This window comes from Varroa destructor, unplaced genomic scaffold (genome assembly GCF_002443255.2).
Source record: "Varroa destructor unplaced genomic scaffold, Vdes_3.0 BEIS01000005.1, whole genome shotgun sequence".
Taxonomy (NCBI): domain Eukaryota; kingdom Metazoa; phylum Arthropoda; class Arachnida; order Mesostigmata; family Varroidae; genus Varroa; species Varroa destructor.
Genome location: NW_019211458.1, coordinates 8056293 through 8078084, shown reverse-complemented (window position 1 = coordinate 8078084; position 21792 = coordinate 8056293). Strand labels below are relative to the sequence as shown.

The 21792-nt window shown below is 37.1% G+C and overlaps 1 protein-coding gene and 1 long non-coding RNA gene across 13 annotated transcripts in view; one reads left to right on the top strand and one right to left on the bottom strand.

Annotated features, from left to right (window-relative positions):
- The window catches only part of mtDNA-helicase (mitochondrial DNA helicase), a 38262-nt gene extending 31269 nt beyond the window's left edge, over positions 1–6993 (bottom strand). For 5 of the 7 annotated variants that reach the window (XM_022807656.2, XM_086989712.1, XM_086989713.1 and 2 more), the window contains exon 1: positions 6774–6993. In XM_022807656.2, the coding sequence (XP_022663391.1) occupies positions 6774–6993 (220 nt within the window). Of the gene's footprint in view, positions 1–1523; positions 3426–6773 lie in introns of those variants that run through there. The other 2 variants (XR_002673681.2, XM_022807654.2) reach the window with 1 other exon arrangement.
- On the top strand, positions 3315–16125 carry LOC147755235 (uncharacterized). 6 transcript variants are annotated; one of them, XR_015328059.1, is made up of 4 exons: positions 3337–5542; positions 6873–7855; positions 12936–13012; positions 13513–13762. It is a non-coding gene; the product is annotated as an uncharacterized LOC147755235 (long non-coding RNA). The 6 variants fall into 6 exon arrangements; XR_015328060.1 differs by adding an exon at positions 14261–16125 and having other exon boundaries at positions 3403–5542; positions 12936–13720; XR_015328058.1 differs by having other exon boundaries at positions 3359–5542; positions 12936–13762.
- Positions 16126–21792: the final 5667 nt, after the last annotated feature.

Genomic DNA, 21792 nt, shown 5'->3' with positions numbered 1-21792 from the left:
ATCGTGACACCTCATCGCCATAACAACAGGATGCCGCGAACTCTAATTCGCAACTGCGAATTTTGTCGGTATGGTATATCTTAACTGCATGAAATAGGCATAAATATTTGGAAAGTATAAGCGTTTGATAGCAAAAACAAGTTTGCTCGAACACAGGATTAATGTTGGTCTTCAGATATGCGTAGCATGCAAAAACTTGAATATTAATAAGGCTTTACGATCTAGCTCCTAAACAACGTGATTACGAGAGCGGTACCCACTCAAACTTTTAAGAACGCAATGGCACAAATATTTCTGAGCGTTCGATGGACTTTTAAGATCGCGTGACGAATCTTCATTTGCAGACACACTTGAAGTAGATGCTAAATATTTTAGGGATTCTAGTAACTTTAGTAATATGCACATTCTGTCTTCGTAGTTTATTATAACGGGATGTGGGGGGACCAGTGATGTGCAATGTTGCGTACAGTGTATATTCAACGTGTTCACAAGATAGAGAACGTGCTGCCTATATGTAACCTCCTAAATTTATACATACAGTAAATAAACTTATGTTATTATAAATAGTTCTATGCTTCATTTGTATTATACTATTGACTTCTATATTTTTCAAAATAAATATTTTACCTAATATAATTATAATATCAATTAAAAATAAAATAATCAATAAATTCTATTTAGATTCAACATAGTCATTGAAGTCAAATAATTGAATAATAAAATATTTTATTATTTTATTAACAACTAACTATTTTAATATAAAAAAAGTAAATAAAACTCTAACGTTACTCATAATGAGGATCAAGTTTCAGATGAAAAGTAAGAAAAGGAGACAATACTAAAGAAGTGACTCTTAATAATTTTACCCAAGATATAAATTTTTAAAGGATTTATCAGTTTTGGGGGGCATGAACTCAGTAGCTTAAACTTAGCTTATTTTAAAGTAATAAAAATGATTAAATTATATATTTTATTTTATCAATATGATCTATTTATTTTAAGGCATTTTATTAAAAACACTTTCCAGTATTTCTACTTTGTTACGACTTTTTTTCATTTTACTGAAAGTGACGGGCCATACGTACACACTCTAGAACTTAATTCAAATATTTATAAGTATAAAACTTTTCGTAAAGAATTTTAATTAAATATTAAAATAATTCCTACTAAATTATTTAAATTTAAATAAAATTACGAAAAACTCTAAATAAAAAACCTCTATTACTTTTAATTTTTGCAAAAACTTACCCATCTTAATCCCTCTCATACATCCGCTAATTAAAAATAAAATAAGCTAATTATAAAGAGATAAAGCTAATTTTATTATTACCGCCAATCTTACTAATATTATTCTCAAGTTATATTCTAACGATAAATATATAATAATAAAAATGATTTTTCTTAGGCTAAAGTTGCATGTCAAGTTCTACATGATTTCGAAATTAATCATCAATAATGCTGTTTAGATCAGTTTATTAAATTTGTTTTGTTGACTGACCATAGTTAATTGGTTTTTGTATTACCTTGCGTGGGTGGACGACGAGGGTGACATGCACGTTGTGCTCGGTAGCAAATTTTCTCATTAATGACACAATCATGTCTTGCCGTAGGAACCGATCTTCAGAAACCCCCATCATAAACTGTAGATTATCCAACACAACATGTTGAATATCGTTTACATAGACAGAATGAGACATTGTGTCAAGTACATTCTTAATATTTTCTTGCCCATGAAACCTCATCATATACAAGGGCAATTTAGCGAAGCTATCTGAGAACTCGTCGAATTTCTCCATATTGTTTTCTAGAGGTATTAATGCGAACTGAGTGAGTAACGTTTTTACCAAACGAATGTTAGAAATTTCAAAACTACCCCAAAGAGTTCGAACGCCTTGCTGAAGGAGATCAAGTGAGTATTCGCAAAGAAAAGTCGTCTTCCCAGAGCCTGTTTGGCCGGTAAACACTGTCAATTCTCCACGACGGTGGCCTTTAAGGTACTTGTTTAAACCAGGAAAACGCGTCCACTTGATGCCGGCAGCTAGCTTCCATTGCTTTAGATGGTCATAAACTTGAAGCCGTAACTCAGAAAATGTTACAAGCGATTTATGAAGAACAGGCGCATCAAGTTTTAAAGCGTTGCTGACATTTCTCGTAGTGATTGGCCGGTCATATTCGGATGTTTGTCTGATGAAGCGTAACCTGCTTTCGCCCAGTTTTCTCGCATAATTTTTAGCATTTTCCCATTCACTTAACGAATGACGAAACCAAATTGTAAGGTTATCAAAGTGTTCGAGAAGTGGTAAACTTGTAATGGGAAGACGAGAAGTGGACTCAATGGCAACTGCCGTCAGTTGGGTTTCTTGTGTAACAAAAATTGCATCAGCTGGCTGCACAACTAGGATAGCTCGATTGGGCGCAGCTGACGATTCGGTATAAAAATAACCGGCCATCTCTTCCCGTGGAAACGTCTCCACAACATTGCCTTCGTCACCGAGATATTTAAGACCTACTAGGTTTCGTTGAAAGCCTCGCACCGGCAAGATAATCTTTGGTTGATCGTCGTCATACGACAGGTGATATCCGTTACGAGCTAACGTAGCTACCTGAATTCGTTGCAAACCCATTCGTTTTAAAACTCTGAATACCTCGCCCGTCTCTGCCTTTTTAATTTCTACCGCACCTTCGATTCTTCGTTGAATTTCTTGAAGTTCGGTGTCCGTAACGAACGCCGAGTTGTGTTCCTCCCCTTCGAGATTCCAGCCCGTTTGTAAGTACCGCTGAAAAGCTTCCCATGGCGCAACGAATCTGCATTCATAACAGATAAATGTACCACTCGTTGAATTAAGGTATCCCTGTGCGTGATTGGATTTGTGTGAACATCGAGGACACGGCACACGAAGGCAAGTATGTCCATTCTGAAATGATACATTCGCTTTAGCCAGCGCTTGCTTGATACGCGTTATTGACACATCGGTTAAAAGCATGTGCCGGGTCGATATACTGTTCGATGAATGGCTCAGGTTTGCCTTATGCTCGTTCGGGCATAAACGTTTTTTTCCATCATTTAAAAATAACAATGGGCCCGGACGAATCCGAGTTACTAGACGGAACATCCCATCCAGCCGAACGACCTTGATCCTTTCCGATTCATTCGAACATGCTTCACAAAATTGCTGTCTACAAATAAAATGCTCAAATTCAACACAACACGATGCGCGAACAACTTTTGATTCGGAGGCCGAATCAAAACATTGAGTGCCGCCATATTGGCGCGGGCTAACGTCAGCACAACCATCGCGCGCGGCCAGTAATAAACACGAGAGGGCAGTTGATAGAACGTTCCCTTCCCTTGCCTGGGGAAAGGAACAACGCAGGCATGATTTGCCTTTCAACGAAAGCTGCATTGAACTATCGTTCATTTTCACCTAACTACCAAACGAAAGTAGAACCTGCTGCCTGAATTTCGAATCTCTTGTTTAGCAGAGGACGTTGATTTTAGCTAGTATTTATTTTGACACTAAACGTAGATCATGTATTTCATAGATAGCTTATAATCGTACTTGAATTACAATTTTTTGTAGGGATTACGAGTTTGCTGTATCGAAATTTAAGTTCTCGTAACTGATCGACGATTGTTCGTGGACTTGGCAGGCCCTTATACTTATTTATTTAGCTACTGTATCTAAGAAAGTATCTAAGACTATAAGAGTAGTGTGATGAAAACCTCATTTCCCAGTAACATCTAATTGTATAATAATTAATTTACGAGTCTAGTTTCTCCGAGTGACTGTTCGAAAAGTTTCTTGCGAACAGTTCCATTATATCGAAGATATTAGTCATCGATATTGAGATTGCTATAGTTGTTGCTGTTGGAACTAGTTTTCAAGATAAATATCAAATATTTCCCGAATTCGTGGCTTACAAGCTCGTGCTTTCTGAGACAATTAGACGTAATATGTTTACAAAAAAATGAGGCGAATTTCCCTTTAGAAAATCCGTATCTGATAAATCATTGAGTAATTTATTTATAACAGCTTAACTTTCTTTAGTCAAAATAACGCCTATTAAATTTTCAGGTTTAAAATCTGTTGGGTTAGCCAATAAAGCATCCCAAGTTTAGGAAGCACTATTTTAGCAGCTAAATTAATGTAATCATTTCTAGTTTCTAGTAGTCCGGATGTGGCAAAATGTAAGAAGAAAGAGGCATTTAACTTACCGGTATCGCTTCAATGAAAAAAGGCCATCTTGTTGAACTGATCTGGGCTGAACAGCCTGCTGCAAGAGGGCCGCTTCTAAACCCGAGGAACAACCGCTTCACTCATATAAGGTGAAGTGTTGTATTCCTTTTTCAAATGTTTATCGTTAAACTGTTGTCACTCTGACTCAGTTTTTGCGAAACCTTGGATCAACCCCAAATGCAGTTCTTTTAGGCGGAACTCTATTGTCCTACTCTATTATGATTTAACTAGCAAGACCTTTGCAGGGAATCTCGACAATCGCAGTCTCCATGGATGATGATACAGAAAGCTATAATTACTCACCTTAATGGAGCAAAGCGAGCGCTAGACGTAATGGAGTCAGTTACCGGAAAAATGCGAGCATTCTTGGAAGCAAATCATGAATTCTACAATCACAAATGAATTCTACTAGATCTAATTTTAAGAATTTTGATTGTTACCTATAATGCGCGCCACGCGAACTAGAGGACTTTTATATATGTATGTACCTACAAATTGCTTAGAAGGGTTAAGGTAGTCCATCCGTTGTTGTCATCATGAGGTGTATGTGTATGAGTCTTGCTTTATATGATTACTTCGAGATTTCTGTCAAATTTTATTTTGCCTGTGACTTGATTTATTTAAAGCAAACCTAAACGGCTTATAATCAGCCTAGTTTTAACTATAGAAGGAAAATGTACATCTTCAGTCGCTCCTAGTAGAATGCATAACACTTCTCTGTACAAATCATGTGCTCGAAAAATAGAAAAACGCATAGTTTTTTCTAGGATATTTCCATATTAGACATCTGTATTCTATTCATATATAGTTATCATATTCATTTAATGAGCATGACGAGTTTTCCAGATGGTGACGCTTCTGGGAAATCGGTACGGTTACACCTATAGTTGACATAACGCTTCTAGTGATTCTGATCTGCTCCGATTATACATAGGGAACTATCTTTTTGAATCCCACTTTTTAATATTTTTAACTTAAATGGAAGAGAAACGGAGTAGATTATAGGTAAGCCTCAAAACAGCTCGAAATGTCTGCTTGATGTTCAAATGTTCTCCCCACACATAACGGCTTCAACTGTAACAGATAAACCTTTGTTGCAGAAGAGTATGTTAACGTGGACTTTTTGAGTTTATGGCCTGAAATCGGTTGTGTTGGTACGAAAACCAGCTCAAAAGAGCCCAGCGACGTACACATCACTCTCAGAAAATATACCATGGGGTGGAAGAAAAACTACTGGAGCTCAGCAAACCTGCCCCACATCGATGATCTGTCCACTCTCATCCTGGATCGTACCCTCTGACGCTGTGAGTCATACCTTTTGGAATTTTTAAAAAGTTCATGACTCCTACCGATCTAAGAAAAATCATTTAAGTTACTTTACCTTTTTTGTCTTTTCATCATTTGACAAATATAGGTACCATTATATGTTTACAAAAAATCATGTAAATATCGTCAACACGTACATTTCGACGACTGATAGACAGTGATTTGGATTTCATAGCCATGTCTTACACGTATCGTTATTGGTGATAAGTCGAATATATGCATGTCGAAAATTTACATGCCTTCGATGAAAATTTGTCCTACTAATCCGTACTACTTGGCCCTCAAGTGATTAAAATCTCCCGAGTATGGTCCTTACTAACGACCTGACAAGCACGTACCTTTTCCATGCATAATTTATAAACGTGTATCTCTAACAGAGTTTCTATAGAACTCCAACGAACTGCGGTAGTAAAATATGAAGCCAACCCGAACCGGCGGAGATGGGGAATAACCACCGTGGTATGGTTATATGTCGCACTTACGCGTCTGTCCAGGAGGGTGGACCGGAATGCAACTAATGAAATAATAGTACTTTGGTCATTTCTGTAAACTTTGGGCTCGAAGTAGTATTAAACTGGGTTCAGACTCAACGCCTGGGACCACGGGGTGGTCCAGGGTTTAGTCGGATGAGAGTCCTACGGTACCAAACAGATACCCTAGCTGTGAAGTACTGGTCCACATAATGGACTTGCCGTCAATTTCTTAAAAAAAAATACTTGTTTTTACTAATTTTCAATTAGAGTTAATATTATATGCTATTTGCTATAAAATTTGATAGATTGTAAAAACTATCGAAGTTCTGCCGTAAGTTGCACTCGTTATACAAACTAAGAGCTAGCTGAAGAGATCGCTCAGCTCATTTCTCTCAACTCATTTCTGTTAGCTAGTGAGGGTCACAATTCTCTGTATATTTTCCCCAGTTCTGTAATTGGCGCGTTGTCTTTAATCAGTAACCATTAATTTCGCGAACGACGTATCTCCAGCTGCACATATTGGATATTATCATATAGCAAGCTCCCGCTCCCTACGGAAATGCTTTCAGGCGAAAATATTTGGCGGAATTTCGGCCGAGAATTTAGCAAGTGATTTTTTTTCGGAGTTTGAAGCCTTTGCTCTCATTGGTACTCTTCGGGAATTCAGTAAAACTCTATACACATCCTAAAGCTTATTGCACGCTGTAATTATTGTGGCAGTTCTGAAATAACGTACCTTTAAGCGTATTAGAAATCGCAGAGGGCCACTCCGGTCGGTCTGGCGTATCGCATACGTTATTAATATTGCTTTGCCCTCTGTCCTGAGCACCCACAGGATTTGGCTTTAGGCTTGTATTTGACGAAGTCCGAGTTGCAGTCGGGAGCAAAGCTACGTCTTGCTGTTGGGCAGAAGACGTCGATGAAGACGAAGACAAGCCAACTGGAGGGAGACCCATATGAGCAGCCCACTATGACCGCTTCTAAAATCTAGGGACGTTAACGACCACCACACTTAACCGTCGCACCAATTACAATAGCATTCATTGGTCGTGAGCAGTTAATTTTTGAATTCTACCGATAACACTTCGCGTCAAAAGCACAGTCACCAGAAACAGGTTGGTTAGCCTCCTCTGTCGCCGCTGAATCTTTCATCCACATACACCACAGTGCCCACCAATAGAAAGGCATAGACTGCTTTGATGCCTAGAATGAAGTAGCATCAAGACAGTAATAAATATGAGGCACAATGTGACTTCGTGTGTTTTGTAGCACCCTTGAGTTCACTTCCGGGTTAGTCACGGTGCTCCGTATAATGTTCATACGCGCCCACGGCTAAAGGGGCAGAGCCTGCACGCCGGGTTTACTCGTGAACGGTGAGGGCCCGCCTGCACGTTCGAGATAAATTCTGTATGCTTTGACCTAGCGCAGGCGCAGTGTTAGGGGCTTCGAGGGCGACCGTGGATTGCGGCTGTTCTCTGTTGTCAGCGTTGCCAATGTCTGCTGGACGACTGGTATCAGAGGAGAAAGGTTCAATCGGAGTAGGGGAAGCACCGTCGGGGACAGCCATATGATTAGACCTCTTCCGAGTATTGAAGGCTAGCGGGAACGATTGCGTATAGAAGCGGAAGAAAAGAGAGTTGAGGTGACGCGTTGCCAGGATACAAAAAGGACAACACACACACCATCGTCGTTGATGTTGTACGGTGGTAATGGCCTACAGCGTATACCAGATGCTGTAAGCCGCAGACTATAACTAACAGCAGCATCAGTGAGCAAGTGCGCGTCGGAGACGGTGCCACAGGATGTCTTCTCAAATAGGTAGCATGAACACCGAATGAAGAGTTGACAAATCCTTTACTGCCTGCTAGGATATCTTACCTTTACTACGTTAGTAAAAATAGTGGAATATTTTCGTAGAAAACTGGCTCAATTCGTGTAAAACCGTCTAGACATATTCGAGTTCCAAGTGTGTAATGGTTGATCATGAACGCTAGTTATATATTGTTGGCTGCCTCTAAATAGGCTAAAATAAATAGAAATTAGATAATTTACTTACAGTTTTAAAATGTCGATAATTTTAGTGTAACAATAATATAGATTTATAATAATGGGTAACAATAATAGCTTATAGTGTTGGACACTCTTTCTCAAGTAACGATAATAATAATATATAATAATAGATAACGGAGGCTTTGGTTTCGCCGGAGAACGTTTTATTTACAAAAGTTAACTATGTATAAGGGTCTTGGGTGTAAGCCTTGCAGATGCAGATTTAAATATATTCGGCAGATAACATACTTCGCAGATTTAAACATTAGATTTGATAGTAGCAGTTGGTGATATTTTAAAGCGATAGTCGCCGGTTACTCAGAAATAATTTAGAAAATCCAACACTCTACAGTAAATCTTTCTAGTTTTTTTGTATGAAATTAAATTTTATTTTAAACGCTTTTTCTGCTTTCTATTATAATACTGCTAACGATTTTTCAGAGCCTTGGGCTTTAATAAGTTCCTGTGAACATTCTTCAATACTATGTTATTGGATCAGTATTTACCATGCTACTATACGTTTGTAGCACGCGAAGTGAATTAATGCTAATAAATGCAATACGTATAAGTAGTTAGAATGAGCATGCGCTTGTACTTTTAGACGCAATTATTTGTCTGCAAAAATTGAAAGAGGGTTCGCAAATTGTTTCGCTATTTCGCTTTTATGCCTTTGTTTCAGAAGTGATTCGAAGTGAGTTCAACACTTTCAGTTACTTGGTTATAATCCTTAAATATCGGAACCACCTAGCTCATTTTTCCTATTATATTGCTGAAAAGTATTATTTTAATAAGTCAAAAAGTTCGATGAATAATAACTCTGTTTAACACAATATAAGAATGGGTAATAAAGTACATCAGCTGGTGCAGCTGAATGAGACGCGTCAAAGACCCTGGAACAGCGTCTGGTGAGGACCTGATACAACCAAATGCACCGTAGAAGAAGTGAGATGAAAGGTTTCAGATGAAGGCGCCTTCGCCTTAATTCTAACTTTTTAGACTCCTAGAAAAAAACTTCGGGCCTCAGGAACGTTGACGTGTGTATATGAAGGCTTAAAGAAAATAACTAGCATAGCATAACATTTAAATCAGCTCCAGAAGAGACAGCTAGGGAAAGCGGACGGTAATAATGGTGTTGACAACAGCATCTTTTAACATCTCAAGATTTCGAGGAAATCTTAATTGATGCTGATTTCGAGTATTAGAACAAATATCAAGCAGTGCATTTATGTACATGCATGGACACGGACTTACACGGCTAAGACCATGTCGTTTAAAACGTGTATACCCTTATGATTATTTTACCAATACATAAAAAATATTAATATGGAATCAAAATGTACAGCACGATACGAATCATCTGTACTAGCAATAACGCTAAGCAAGACTATATTGCCGGCAATGGGGAAGTCTCTCTTGATGAGTGATGTTGACCTTCGAATGTTAGCCGTTGATGTATGCAGATTATATGTAGTGGACGGATTCCAGAAGCGAGACAGGATGTTATGCACATTGGAAGTGTTGTTTTAACTCTCATTGAACACAACCGTCGTTTTACCATTAAAACTTCTAATAAATAAAAGTTTTTTCAGATAAAATAATGCGGCTATTTAGAAGATTCTCTTCTGGCTGCATATTTGTGATAGGATTGCATCTTTAAGACCTATGTCCGCGATTATTTAAAACAAACTTTTTCAATGCGAATCATCACAACCCTGCTGTTTAAGATACCGTACGTTTTAGTAGTTTTATTGCATCTGAACCTGAAACGATCTAGCTAACTAGAAAAATGAATTTAGCCGTCACATTATATAAAGTAATCCATATATATTTATATACATATACTAAGCACCTACACAGCTGCTGTTGAGGGCTAACTTCAAATATATGCACTTATTCATATATGGATCTTATATACATATATGTATACGCTCGACGTAAGCAATAGTGCATATAACTACAGTAATGATAACGGTATACTTACAAAAAAGTGATCTCATGTGAAGCTAAGCTTGACTTAGTTTGGTGACATTAGCTTAACTGAAAATTGCAAAAATGAAATATTTTTTATATAGGTATCTAATGTTTTTTTGATGACCAAAAACGTATCAGTTGTTCAGCTATATCTGTGCGTTACCATCGAACAAGTAGTTTGAACAAAATTTTACAGTCACATCAGAATACAGTCACTAACAGTTTATTCAATAATAAAGGCAAGAAACATTGGACAAAATTAGTCAAATCATCGAGACGAATACATTTAAATAACGACTGGTGATGATAAAGTACATACCCTTGTACAATTTTATTATTCAACCTTTGATTTTTGATTAAGCGACCAACTGTCATTATCCAACTATACCACCGTTAGAAGCAAATGGAACTTCAAAAAGGGAAGTGGAGAAGTATTGTTACTCTAAAAATTTTAACGTAACGAATACAAAGGTCATCGTTAATATTTCAGGTAAAATGTTCAGGTTGTGACTCAAACCCTTAAACGGAAAGAAACAAAAACTAGTTCTATTAATATATCATACACTTACTAGGAACGAAGAGAGAAGTAAAGGTTTCGACGTAAAAAGCAGAGCCTGCTAAACTTTTCCTAAGAATGGCAAATAGTATAATATAGGAAATGGCGTTGCATGGATTTACCCATCCGATAAAAGAACATTCTTGTAGAATCTTATTAGAAACTTGTGCAGACACCTTATCTACATTGGAATTTTTTATAATAACGCAGAAATCAATTTGGCAGTGCTCAATCTTTGAAAAGTTGAAAGTCAGTACCCCCTAGTTCAACGATAGTGAAGTCATAAAGGTGTTTGGGGTAAAAAATTTGAAACGAACTAAGGGTATCGTTCAACACAAGCCCTTCTGAATTAAGTTCGAAAAGTCGATGATTTCCATTGTAAAGATACAGCCTCACCTCGCATTCAACCTAGCTGTAGCTTTCAAACAACAACGTCTACACGATTAAAAATCAATAATAGGGACAAAATATTAAAATTAGGTCCAATTAGTAATTAGAGCGTGGCGATGTGTGTAAACCCCAGTGGAGATTGCACCTTAGCCAATCCATAATCTCGAAGTAATTGTCCGTAAAACCTAGCACACATCTAGAAGAAAAAGGACTCTCCGTTCTCTTTCATATGCCTTTAATAATAGAAGCCTGCGGCTGTGAGTAGGCCCATTGATCTGTCTTGGCAAAGAAGGAACGGCTCTTTCAACAAAAGCATCATCACATTATGCCACGAAACCAATATATTGCGCATCATTTGTAACATGCGATACCAGTTAGCCTTCTGTTTGTCAAGAGCATGCCCAAAGGGCTTACAACAAGAGTAGTTTGACATAAGTAGCGTTCGCGTAAAAACTGACCAACAACAACTTTTAGTACAAGATCCTATAATTATTTCTTCACTTTGCTACATTATTTAACTCAGTTAAAATATATGCATGCGAATATACATGTGCGTATCATAACGGCAGTGTTCTAGCCTACTGAACTAGTTAAATATGTGTTATAGGGAACTTTGCAGAGAAGATGGCTTATCTGCCATATTCTAAATACAAATCTACAGAACAGTGTATGAAATGCTTTTATTGATCAGTTTTTGATTCCTTTCGGAAACTGTATACCTCTTTACTGCAGTAAGATAAAGTAAAGGGTATAATACAGTGAGTGCTGCTGGTGGTACGTTCATCCCACTAATGCGCTTCTGACCCGAAAAGTTGTATGTATTTTTTTTTTGTAGATGCAATGCTTTTAAAGTGCGATAGTGCGTCCTACATAATCCAAAAACCTAAAATCTAGGTTCGGTTTAGATATAATCGGTTTAAATAGAGGTTTCATTGCAAACTTTTCTCGTCATGCCCTAAAATTGACACCTGTCGGTCAGTGGCTTCTCACTATGCATTGCAAGCGGACCTTTTGCGTGTTCGCATATAGAAAAAATCGCTTCATGTGAAGTTTTTTTGCAAACAGATCATGCGGTTTTTTCCTTACCCTCCAAAGAAGCCGCCTAATCTGTGTGTCTTATTTAAATTAGTAGATACAAACAAAACCATCATCCCGCGGCCAAACATAAAATCGGGCTAATTCTTAATATTAAAATCTCAATGTGCTGGGACGCCATTGAGACTGCAGATTGAAAGTACACCATCGGAATAATACAGGAAAATTGCCAATAATTAACAAAGGAGACATATGCTTTTCCACTTTCGATTACATTTGGTCTAATAAATTGTCATAAAAGGAACGCCTTTAATGGAAAAGATGCAATGTCGTTGGGGAACAAATTAGCTGCGAAAATCGGCGCTGTTTACTAAAATTATTTGGCTATCTGCCATTATTGATCCTACAAAGCTTTTGACGAGGCATAGTTGTAGTCCGGCTTATTCGTCTTCTGCGCTACTCACTGCAAACAGGGGTCACGATTCATATACTCATTACGGCGTGTCGTGTTGTTCCCCGTTAGGAAAAGGACAAGTGATAATTTGGGTCAAGCGTAATAGCAGGCTGGACTGCAAGGCCTAGCGCTTGACAGAACTGTACAGGTACTGATTACTGGTTACATCTATGGACACACTATTAACAACACCCACAGCTATCTCGAATCAAAGTCGCTTCTATTTGTGTGAAGCTAGTTTTAAGAGAAATTGTAGCTAAACGCGGTGAAAATACAAAGACTAGATATCTATATATGTGAATAAGAACAGAAGTAAATGCTATTTTATGTGTAATCTGCAGGAAAAGGCCTTGTACGTTACTTAATTTAGCTTTAGATTTAATCATATTTATCGACAAATTCCACATGCATTACTGTCTTATTGTCTCTCGGGTACGATACAGGAAAGCGACATCTTGATGCAGAATGAATCCATTCTCCAATCATTGATGATATATCCTTAGAGCGTTCCGTCGAAAAGGTAATACGGATTAGTGAATGGATGATAAAGGATCGTTAATAGGGACGATAAAGGAAATAACCAATGCTCGAATCTGTTATGTAATATACAGAGGTGTAAATAATATATAAGAGATCTGGTCAATGCTCGAAAATAGGATCATGGTGGCGTATTCACAAAAGAAAGTGATCGTTTCAAAAGCGGTGCATGTTCAGGAAATTCACGCGCTACTAACGACGTCAAGATGTAATCATAAAATTCTATGGTCTGCTACCAGAAACCACCTTAAACGGGCAGCGTCGCCAGATTAAGAAACATTTTATGTTAATCTGAAGAGTTGTAGTCTTCATTTCATTATGTGGTTACCTTCTGAGGGGTAGCACTTTAAACAAACTAACCTCTTGTAGTTAGATAATCGTTTACTATGCTGTGTTTTAAATGCATTGACATAAATAATACAAAACCAGTTTATTTTTATCCTTTTAAAGTTTATTTTTAAATCCTATTGAAAATATGAACAGGTAGGAGAAGCAGAGAAGAAATACTGTAGGGAGCCTTAGATAGATCGAGCTACGCGATTTACAATAAATCGGATGAAAAGCGGAATGAAAGATCAGTCTAAAATGGATGGAACTATTCAGAATGTTCACAGACAACATTCCAAAAGACTAAGAACATCAACGGGCTTCACCATCTGAAGAAGAGTGCTGGAAGGCTAACGAAACATTTGTAAGACAAGATGTTATAAAGGAAAAGGTTACATTCGAATAATGGCACATGTTATCAATGAATATAATGCGATTATTTGCAACTGGTACTTGAAAAGGTCTGAGTAGGGTGTACAATTTTCCGGGGAAAATTGATCAATTACAATCAAACTCCACTCAAATTCAATGGAACAATTAATTGGCATTATTGTTTTTTCCGAAAAACTGTAGACCCACATGCTACGCAGGAACATAATGCAAACTTAGGAGTTAAGTTCAATGCTGTTATGTTTTGAGCAAAGGAGCAATTAAACCTTCTTTTATCAATGCAATGATCGGTACCAGTCATTTCAATTTAGTCCAATAATCCGTTTTACCACGTATTCCGGAGGATTTTGTTAAAGACGACGAATTTTTTAAACAGACCAAAGTACCTGCACGTCATTGTGATCTAAGAGTATGGTTTGATAAGAATTTTCCAAACAGATGGGTTGGACGAAAAGGCTTTATAGAATATTCTGCCCGTTCTCCAGATCTAACGCCAACTCACCGCTTCTTGTAGGCATAACTTGAGGTGCATGCGAGAGAACGGAGAGCACTGCAGGGTTCGAAAACCGCAATCGAGCAAACCAAATCAAATGTTAACTGAAGTCTGCAAATCAAGAGCTTGTTACTATCAGCAGTGTATTGATCAGAACGGTAATATTTCTAAAGAAAAATTAGATATTTTATGCGAAAGCTTTCAAAAAAAGTGATAAATCCATTGGTAAAAGCTGATCTACCTTATGCATGCGTTCATAAAATAGCGAGAGGCTGCTTAGCTTGTAAAATTTATTCTTGCCTTAATAAGAACCTTGTTTTGCTTCTGCTTCTTTTTTGCGCCGGTGATAAAACGTTCCAATAAGGCAAAGACGTGTTACAAACTGTGTAATATATTGCAAAGGTATGAGAGTCTGAATAAATTTTTGTAATTTTGTTTGCTTCTTGCGATATCGTACGCAGCTTTAGCTTCTCTCCCTGTAAAGACACTCAAGTTTGTGATTATTTACACAGATTGTGTCCAATTAATAGCACTCACCAAAAAATGATTCCGGTAGCCCGTACATTTAGCCTTTAACATTTCAGGCGAGAATGCTTAGAATACAGCATAGATTTAGAACGGAGAACTTTAAGATGCAGAGTGTTCTGTGAGTTAAATCGGGGACTAAACTAATGGTGTACCTGTTTACTTTACTCTACACGTATGGGTTTTTCTGCTACTTTTCCGTTTACTCGTTTTTTAGTTTTTTTAGTTATAATATCTCAAGCTGCTTAAGGAAAATTAAAAGAAAAACCTTTCCACCTCACAGATCACCCCAAATACCCAGATTTATCTAGTTGCAAGTTTGTCTATAGCCTGCAAAAATAGAACACGCGCTGTAATCGATTCATATGGGTAAGATTACCTTATAGGTCAATACCTGACAGCATCACGACAGTCAAAAAGGCTTTAGTGAGTTTTACGATTTTTCAACCCACCGTTTACAAAAAAATCGCTTGGATGGAACAATATATGGAAAATCTTTGATAACTCTTAATACGCTGACAGCTAAGAAGCTTTAATTATACGTGAAATATATATCTCTCAAGATGCCCTGCACGTCGATTATTTAGTGCTTTACACCTTTTAAGTAGGTTAGAAATAATGCATATTATGCAGATCAAAGCTCACTATTACTGCGTTCGCCTGAAATTCTGGGACTCTAACTCATTAAACCCTGAACTTCCTGTCCTTTAGCCTCGGTTCAGAATCAACACTAGCGGTATTTCAAATCGAAGCTTGCAGAATTTACGAAGTCGTTGGTGACTTTCCGGTCCGTTTCTCTCTCGGGGTTTCCAATCAGCCGCACTGAGCTCCATACTTTGTGCTTTATGTTTCTAAGGAGTTTTTGAAGGTACTGCACTGTGCAGACCAGACTTCACTACTAAAGTATTCGTTTACACTGTGAGACTCGTATGTGTGAGTTTTGGTTTGAAACTAACTCGAATGATACAACAAACAATTTTTATAGTTTAGATACTTTGGCTCCTTTCGTCTATAAAATTTCCTTACTATTTACAGGTATTTTGACTATCTGAATGATTCGGGTTTTGCATTCGGCACAGCATTATCTCAGGTAGCTTTTAATGCGAAACTAAATGTTTCTGAGGTCAATTTCGAATCTAAATCACTTCATATGTCTCTAAGTTTGGTAAGAGTATTTAGCATTTTTAAATATCAACAAAGGGCCCTCACGAATTTTGATCTCCTTACTTATAACATAACAGCTACGTAAATTACCAAAACCAAGCTTAGGATAAGCATCCAACGCTAATATTTAAATCAGAAGATTTAATTCCGGTTAGGGCAAAGAGTATATTGTAGTTTTCCCACTAGCTATTAATATGTCTATATAATATGAAAAATACGGTGAACTTAGTTCGACTTACCAAAGAACAATAAATAAATGGAGCAGCTCTACTTATCCAACATAGTTCATATCTTCAAACAAGCATCAGTTCTATCAACAAAAAGATAGATTTCTATCAATAACTAGATTTATCGCATTATCTTTTTTGTCCTAAAGAGGGTACCTTATGAATGGGTTTCAATTTGTCCAACATAGATACGCCGATTATATCAAATCCACAGTAGCGAACGCTCACACTGCTTGATCAATTAATTAAACCTTTCAGTATCCTAGAGATATCGTAATACTGGGGTACGTTTTCCGATATCTAATAGGAATTTGCTAATTTTGTTCAAGACAACTATCCATGGCTGCATAATAGAAGTAGCTCTTGGTGTTTACAGATGTCATTTTTTGAAAATTAAATTGTTTAAGTATAAGCAGCTTACTGATTGGCAACGTAAGGCTTTAGGCTACAGCAGGCAGAGATCTTCTTTGGTTATACAAAAATCGAGACAAGTAGATGAGGTATATTCAACGTTATGATGCTATGCTATCAGACATGTAGCATGTTCTGATTATATCTTTTACTGCCAACGCCCACTGTCTACTGCGAGTAATCCTTTTCTTTTTTTGCTTAGATAATTTAACGGTTTAATTTGGAATTTGGAATTTTTAATGGAACAATAAACTACGTTCAGTGTTGTCGAGACGTTTATAAGATAAGAGAGCAGACGCCTTATAAGGCCTCCATAGGGTCTATTGTCAGTCTTAATAGCACTATTATTTGGTACGCCCTCATGACGACATAGTGGCAACGTGTCTGCCTACAAAAATTAAAAACAAATCAAATTATCTAAATTCAAAACCGTAATTAGACTGGGGGTGGTTCGTCCGAAACAATACGTAGCGGCAGTACCAACCGTAAAAACCAGCGTTAATTCTCAATTTGATACAAGAATTTATTTTTTTTTTTTTATCTATCATTCAACATATATTCAGGATGTCAGCATTCAGATGTTCACTAATTTTGACACAACTGAGAATGGAATTGCACTACTACGAAAAATTATCTTTATTCGCAAATATGAGCTGTGGTTATGATTGGAGGCTTTAAAATGCGCTCTCCAAATTATATAAGAAGACAAAATGTAAAGTGTTCTTCGGTTTGTAATTGTAAGAGCTAAAAACATATTTGATGCGCTTCAACTTTTTTCCTTTGTGCTCCTAGTAATTCACATATCATGTTAATATCCAACGAGACAAGATGGTACAGCATAGACCCTATCAATTGTCTGCTCCAATATCGAAGCTGATTCCAAATACACTATGGTTAGTCGTGTGAGTGTTAATTCAAGAAATACTGCTCTTTCCTTTTGAGTCCAATTTCTCCTAGTTTATTTCAAATTTGGTATCCGGGGCAAAAAAGATATATAAGGTGCTCCAAAAAAGGTGTATACATTTTTCACTGTCACAGAAAATATATTTTGTAATTCATGATGGTAGACTTATACGAATAGAAGTGCTACAGTATAATTTGAAAAACAAGTACATTTTATAGTCAAACTGAACATTCAAAATGCGGACTAAACTGAATATCTAAAATGACAGCTTAAATTGTGAGAAGAGTAACGTCGTTTTTTATTAAGAGTCGACGGTAGAATTGTCGAAATATCGTCTAAGAGCGAAATCCCGCACGACAATCCCATACATATGGTAAAACAACTGAGTTTTGGAAAGCAAAACCACGTTATTAACTGGTACTGGAAATTGAAGGATAACACCATTGTTTAGCGACAGAGAAGACGTGGGTTTTCTGCATGCTTTCCAGACTTTAAGCCGCTCGATTTTTTTTCATAATGCAGGGTAAAAGATAGCGGAAACCTGAAACACTTGCAAGGAAAAATTCCATCGGGCACTTTGTTTCAATGTACGGAAGCACTTGTCACAAGCATATACATCAATAATAAAGTCCACTATTTTGATAACTTAATTAGCGTATGGAACATCCAGTTTGGTCAAAAAATGTAAGTCTTTCTTTAATTGGAGTGTACCCCTTCTTTCCCAATGAGTTAAATCTTTTAAATTAAAAAATAAATTCTTTACAATAGTGCAAAACGTGTATATATTTTTAACCCATCCTCTATATTAGGTAAGACATTAACATTTTATGTTAATTATACTCCCCTTTACAAGTTGAGGCCAGAGCATCAAACGCTTTCTAAGAGTTATGTACTTACGATTTGCGTTACGATACCTAATTCCATTATTAATGACTTGCTTGAAGAATCGACGGTAAGATACATTAAGACAAGTAATGCCTTTTTTAAGGCAAGGAAACGATAGAAATCACATAGACATATATATGAGGAACATGGAAGCTAAAGATATCCTTCTATTCTGCTTTTTTTTCGATTCATTTTGCAATTGAAGGCTTGCGATGAAATCGTATGTTGCACACATTACATGCTGTCGCTTACCACGTCATATCCCACAAAACTTCGTACGAATTCGAGATATGTAGCAGCATTTCATTTTCTTTCCTTTTCGACGCCATCTTTTACCCTACTCTCCTTCTAGTAGGCGGTGCTAAACCATATTCCGCCTGTGGCGTAGAGTTTTTGTCGATTTTAGTTGCACAAATTGTATACTTGCATCTGAATCAAACTCAGTTTGTACAGAGCCTTTTTGCTTCTTTTTTTCATCCTTAGTGTCTTTGTCAACTTTTCATAAACTATGCTTTAAAGGGTTTCATATTGACTTTACAAAAAACGCGTTATCTATGCTCTGTTCTAAAGATCTGGTGATAACAGCAACTAATTCTTCCGGAAATGTAATTACACCCTTTGCGAATCTCAATTTCAGTTCGAAACCGATTGTCCCGATAACACACGGTTGTTTCGCTGAGGCCCTCCTTATCCATCGTTTTCACCGATCTTTGATGGATACCATTTATTGCTCTCACCTTCAATGAATAGAAACTTAATCACTATACGTTGATTTTCAGCATTAAAGGATGTTTTTGTTTTTCAGTCCACTGTTCTCCGATAACACTTAATCCGCTCATACTCGTGAACAGCCAGTAGAAATAGAAGTAGAAGTAAATAACTATTAAGTTTCGTCTGCTAACTATGTGTAGTTCAAAAGTGATTTAAAATGTTTGACCTGTTAAGTAGTTCCGGACTAATATATTAACTGCACTGTGTATTCATGCGCAGGTTTCCAACCTTAAAAGCCGCGCATTCTCAATGGACCACGTTATAAGTCTGTTCTCCGTAAAGTGAATAGAATGGCACCATGACCTGCTCAATATTGAAGCGCTTTGCCTGCTAATACATATGCTATTTGTCTGGCTTGAGCATAATGGGCGACTACTGAAGTCTGATGGTGTTCATAGCTAATTTAAGAAGTTTTTTGATGCATGAACTGGCGATTCTTTTGAGTTTTTAGCAATATATCCTGAATTTCGTAATCATTTGTTGCTTTTGTATCATAAATATATTGGGTATCAGTCTTTGGGTCTCGAAGCCTTTTCTTTCCTAGTTACACTGAAAACTTCGGGTTCTCCTACGAGGATGACATCAACATAGTACTTGAACTTCACCATTCCTTTATTTACATTTATAAGGACATATGAACTTTCTTGTGATTTACCGCTATCAATCAAAAGTCTGCAAATTTAAAATCCATATAATTTTGTAATATTGTTATGCAATTGAGGTATGCTTGAAACTTTTTTAAACTGAACGGCGACGTTTACAATTTCTTTTAGCTAGTCAATCAACTTTACATAGAAGTAGTTCCATCTCCAAAATATTTAAATTGTTTGTTGTTTATCACTTACGTGATTGTCCGATTTCTTATGTAGACTGGCAAAAATACATTATCTTTGTAAATAAATTAAATTTGGTATATTAAAATACGTATATTCTTGGCGAATCGTTTTCTACAAATACGGCGGAATGCCGTATATGGACGGAAATATGTATATAATACATATTTCAGCATTCCGTATAGAAAATAATATAACAACCTGCCGGGTCAGAATGTCTTTTGTAGGAATTACCATAGTGTGAAAAAAAACGTAATTTCGTCTAATTGACAGCATTTTATCGTTAGAGTTTCTTTAGAACGGTTGCACAGGCAGTGGTTTCCTCCTGTTCCTTATATTCATTGTCAACTCCATGACCTTTCGTCCTACCTATTAGTTCCGATATACGAAGACAATTTTATTGCTGTGTTTAAGTATTCATAAAAATGGCACCAAGGATTATACCTGGTAACTGTCCATCAGGAATCGGACAACTTCCTTTTTGCCGAAAATCAACGGCCGGCGTTATTGCTTCTTCACTTGTACCTTTTAAAAAATCCAAGGAAGATTCCAACAAAACAAAGCGGAAGATTTTCACTAAAGTTGGCATTTAAAAAGCACGGAAATTAATCAAAATGATACAAGAAACCGTTTCTAATAGTCCCGGATTTTGGATTCAGAGATTAACGGATATTTTCGAGAAGATAACTGTATAACTTTATCAAACTTGAAGGGATAGTCTTTTTGAGATTTTACATTTTTTTACACCTTCCCATCATTTCAAACGCTTGTATTTTTGGAATCGTTAGCCTGTTAATAGCCTAAAATTTAATTGCGCTGGATTCTTTGCATAAAGTGCGTTTAAGCTAGACTCAAACAAGTTCACATTTAGCAATATCGTTTGACTCACGATCACTACTTGGAAGTGCTTCTCGGAGCAAAGAATGGATATTTCGGGAATTTTGGAAGTAAGTGGTCTAAGTTTCGAATTGAAGCTGTAATTAAGGTACAAGTAGAATATACTTAATCATGCTTGTTAAAACTGATGCTTTTTAGCAATTGCAAAAAGTTGTTTAGACACTTCTAAAAGACTTCTAAGTAAAAGTCCAAATTTCAACAGAGTATTGTATCAAATGTATCCTACATAGTAGAATATATTTCGCATCTACAGCAAGAGCCAAATAGTAGCTTCGCTAGACTATCAATAGACAAGACACAACAATGTGCACAACCCGGCGCTCATAGTGTTAAGGAAATTTCAATGACATGATCGTTGCAACTGTGCCGAACCGCCGGATTAGCCCTCTCTTGCGCCTCCACACTCCCGTCACGTTGTACTGTCTATTCTAGTAACATCGCAGATAGCACACCGTCCGTAAAAATGCTTGTCTGACCTATATGTGTATTAAAGGGTTTCAGAGGGGATTCAGAACAGGTCAGACCTAGGATAAAGCGAAGCTCTGTTAGGTTAACTCTTCTGGAACAGGACCCTTAGGAATGGAGCGTCGATAGTAGAGGAAGTGGGAGCAAGGTAAAGCAGCGAGTGGATAGGTGATGATCGCTTTTGCATAATTGTCGCGTATTGGAACTGCCATTTAATGTATTAGGTAGTCGACGCTGCCGGCAATCATACCTTCATCACCCTGTGTGTACCGCCCTGACAATGCTTGAAGTTAAAATGGCAGCTCAATTATTAATAAGAATGCAGAACACGTGCTTAGTCTTTGGCGGCAAACACCACGGTCAAGCCAACTTACCCCTTGAATAGATAAAAAGGCGCACGTCAAAGGAAAGCGAGTCTCTGTCAAGCAGGCGGCGAAAGGTTTCTATCCAAGCTGTATAACATAGATAAAT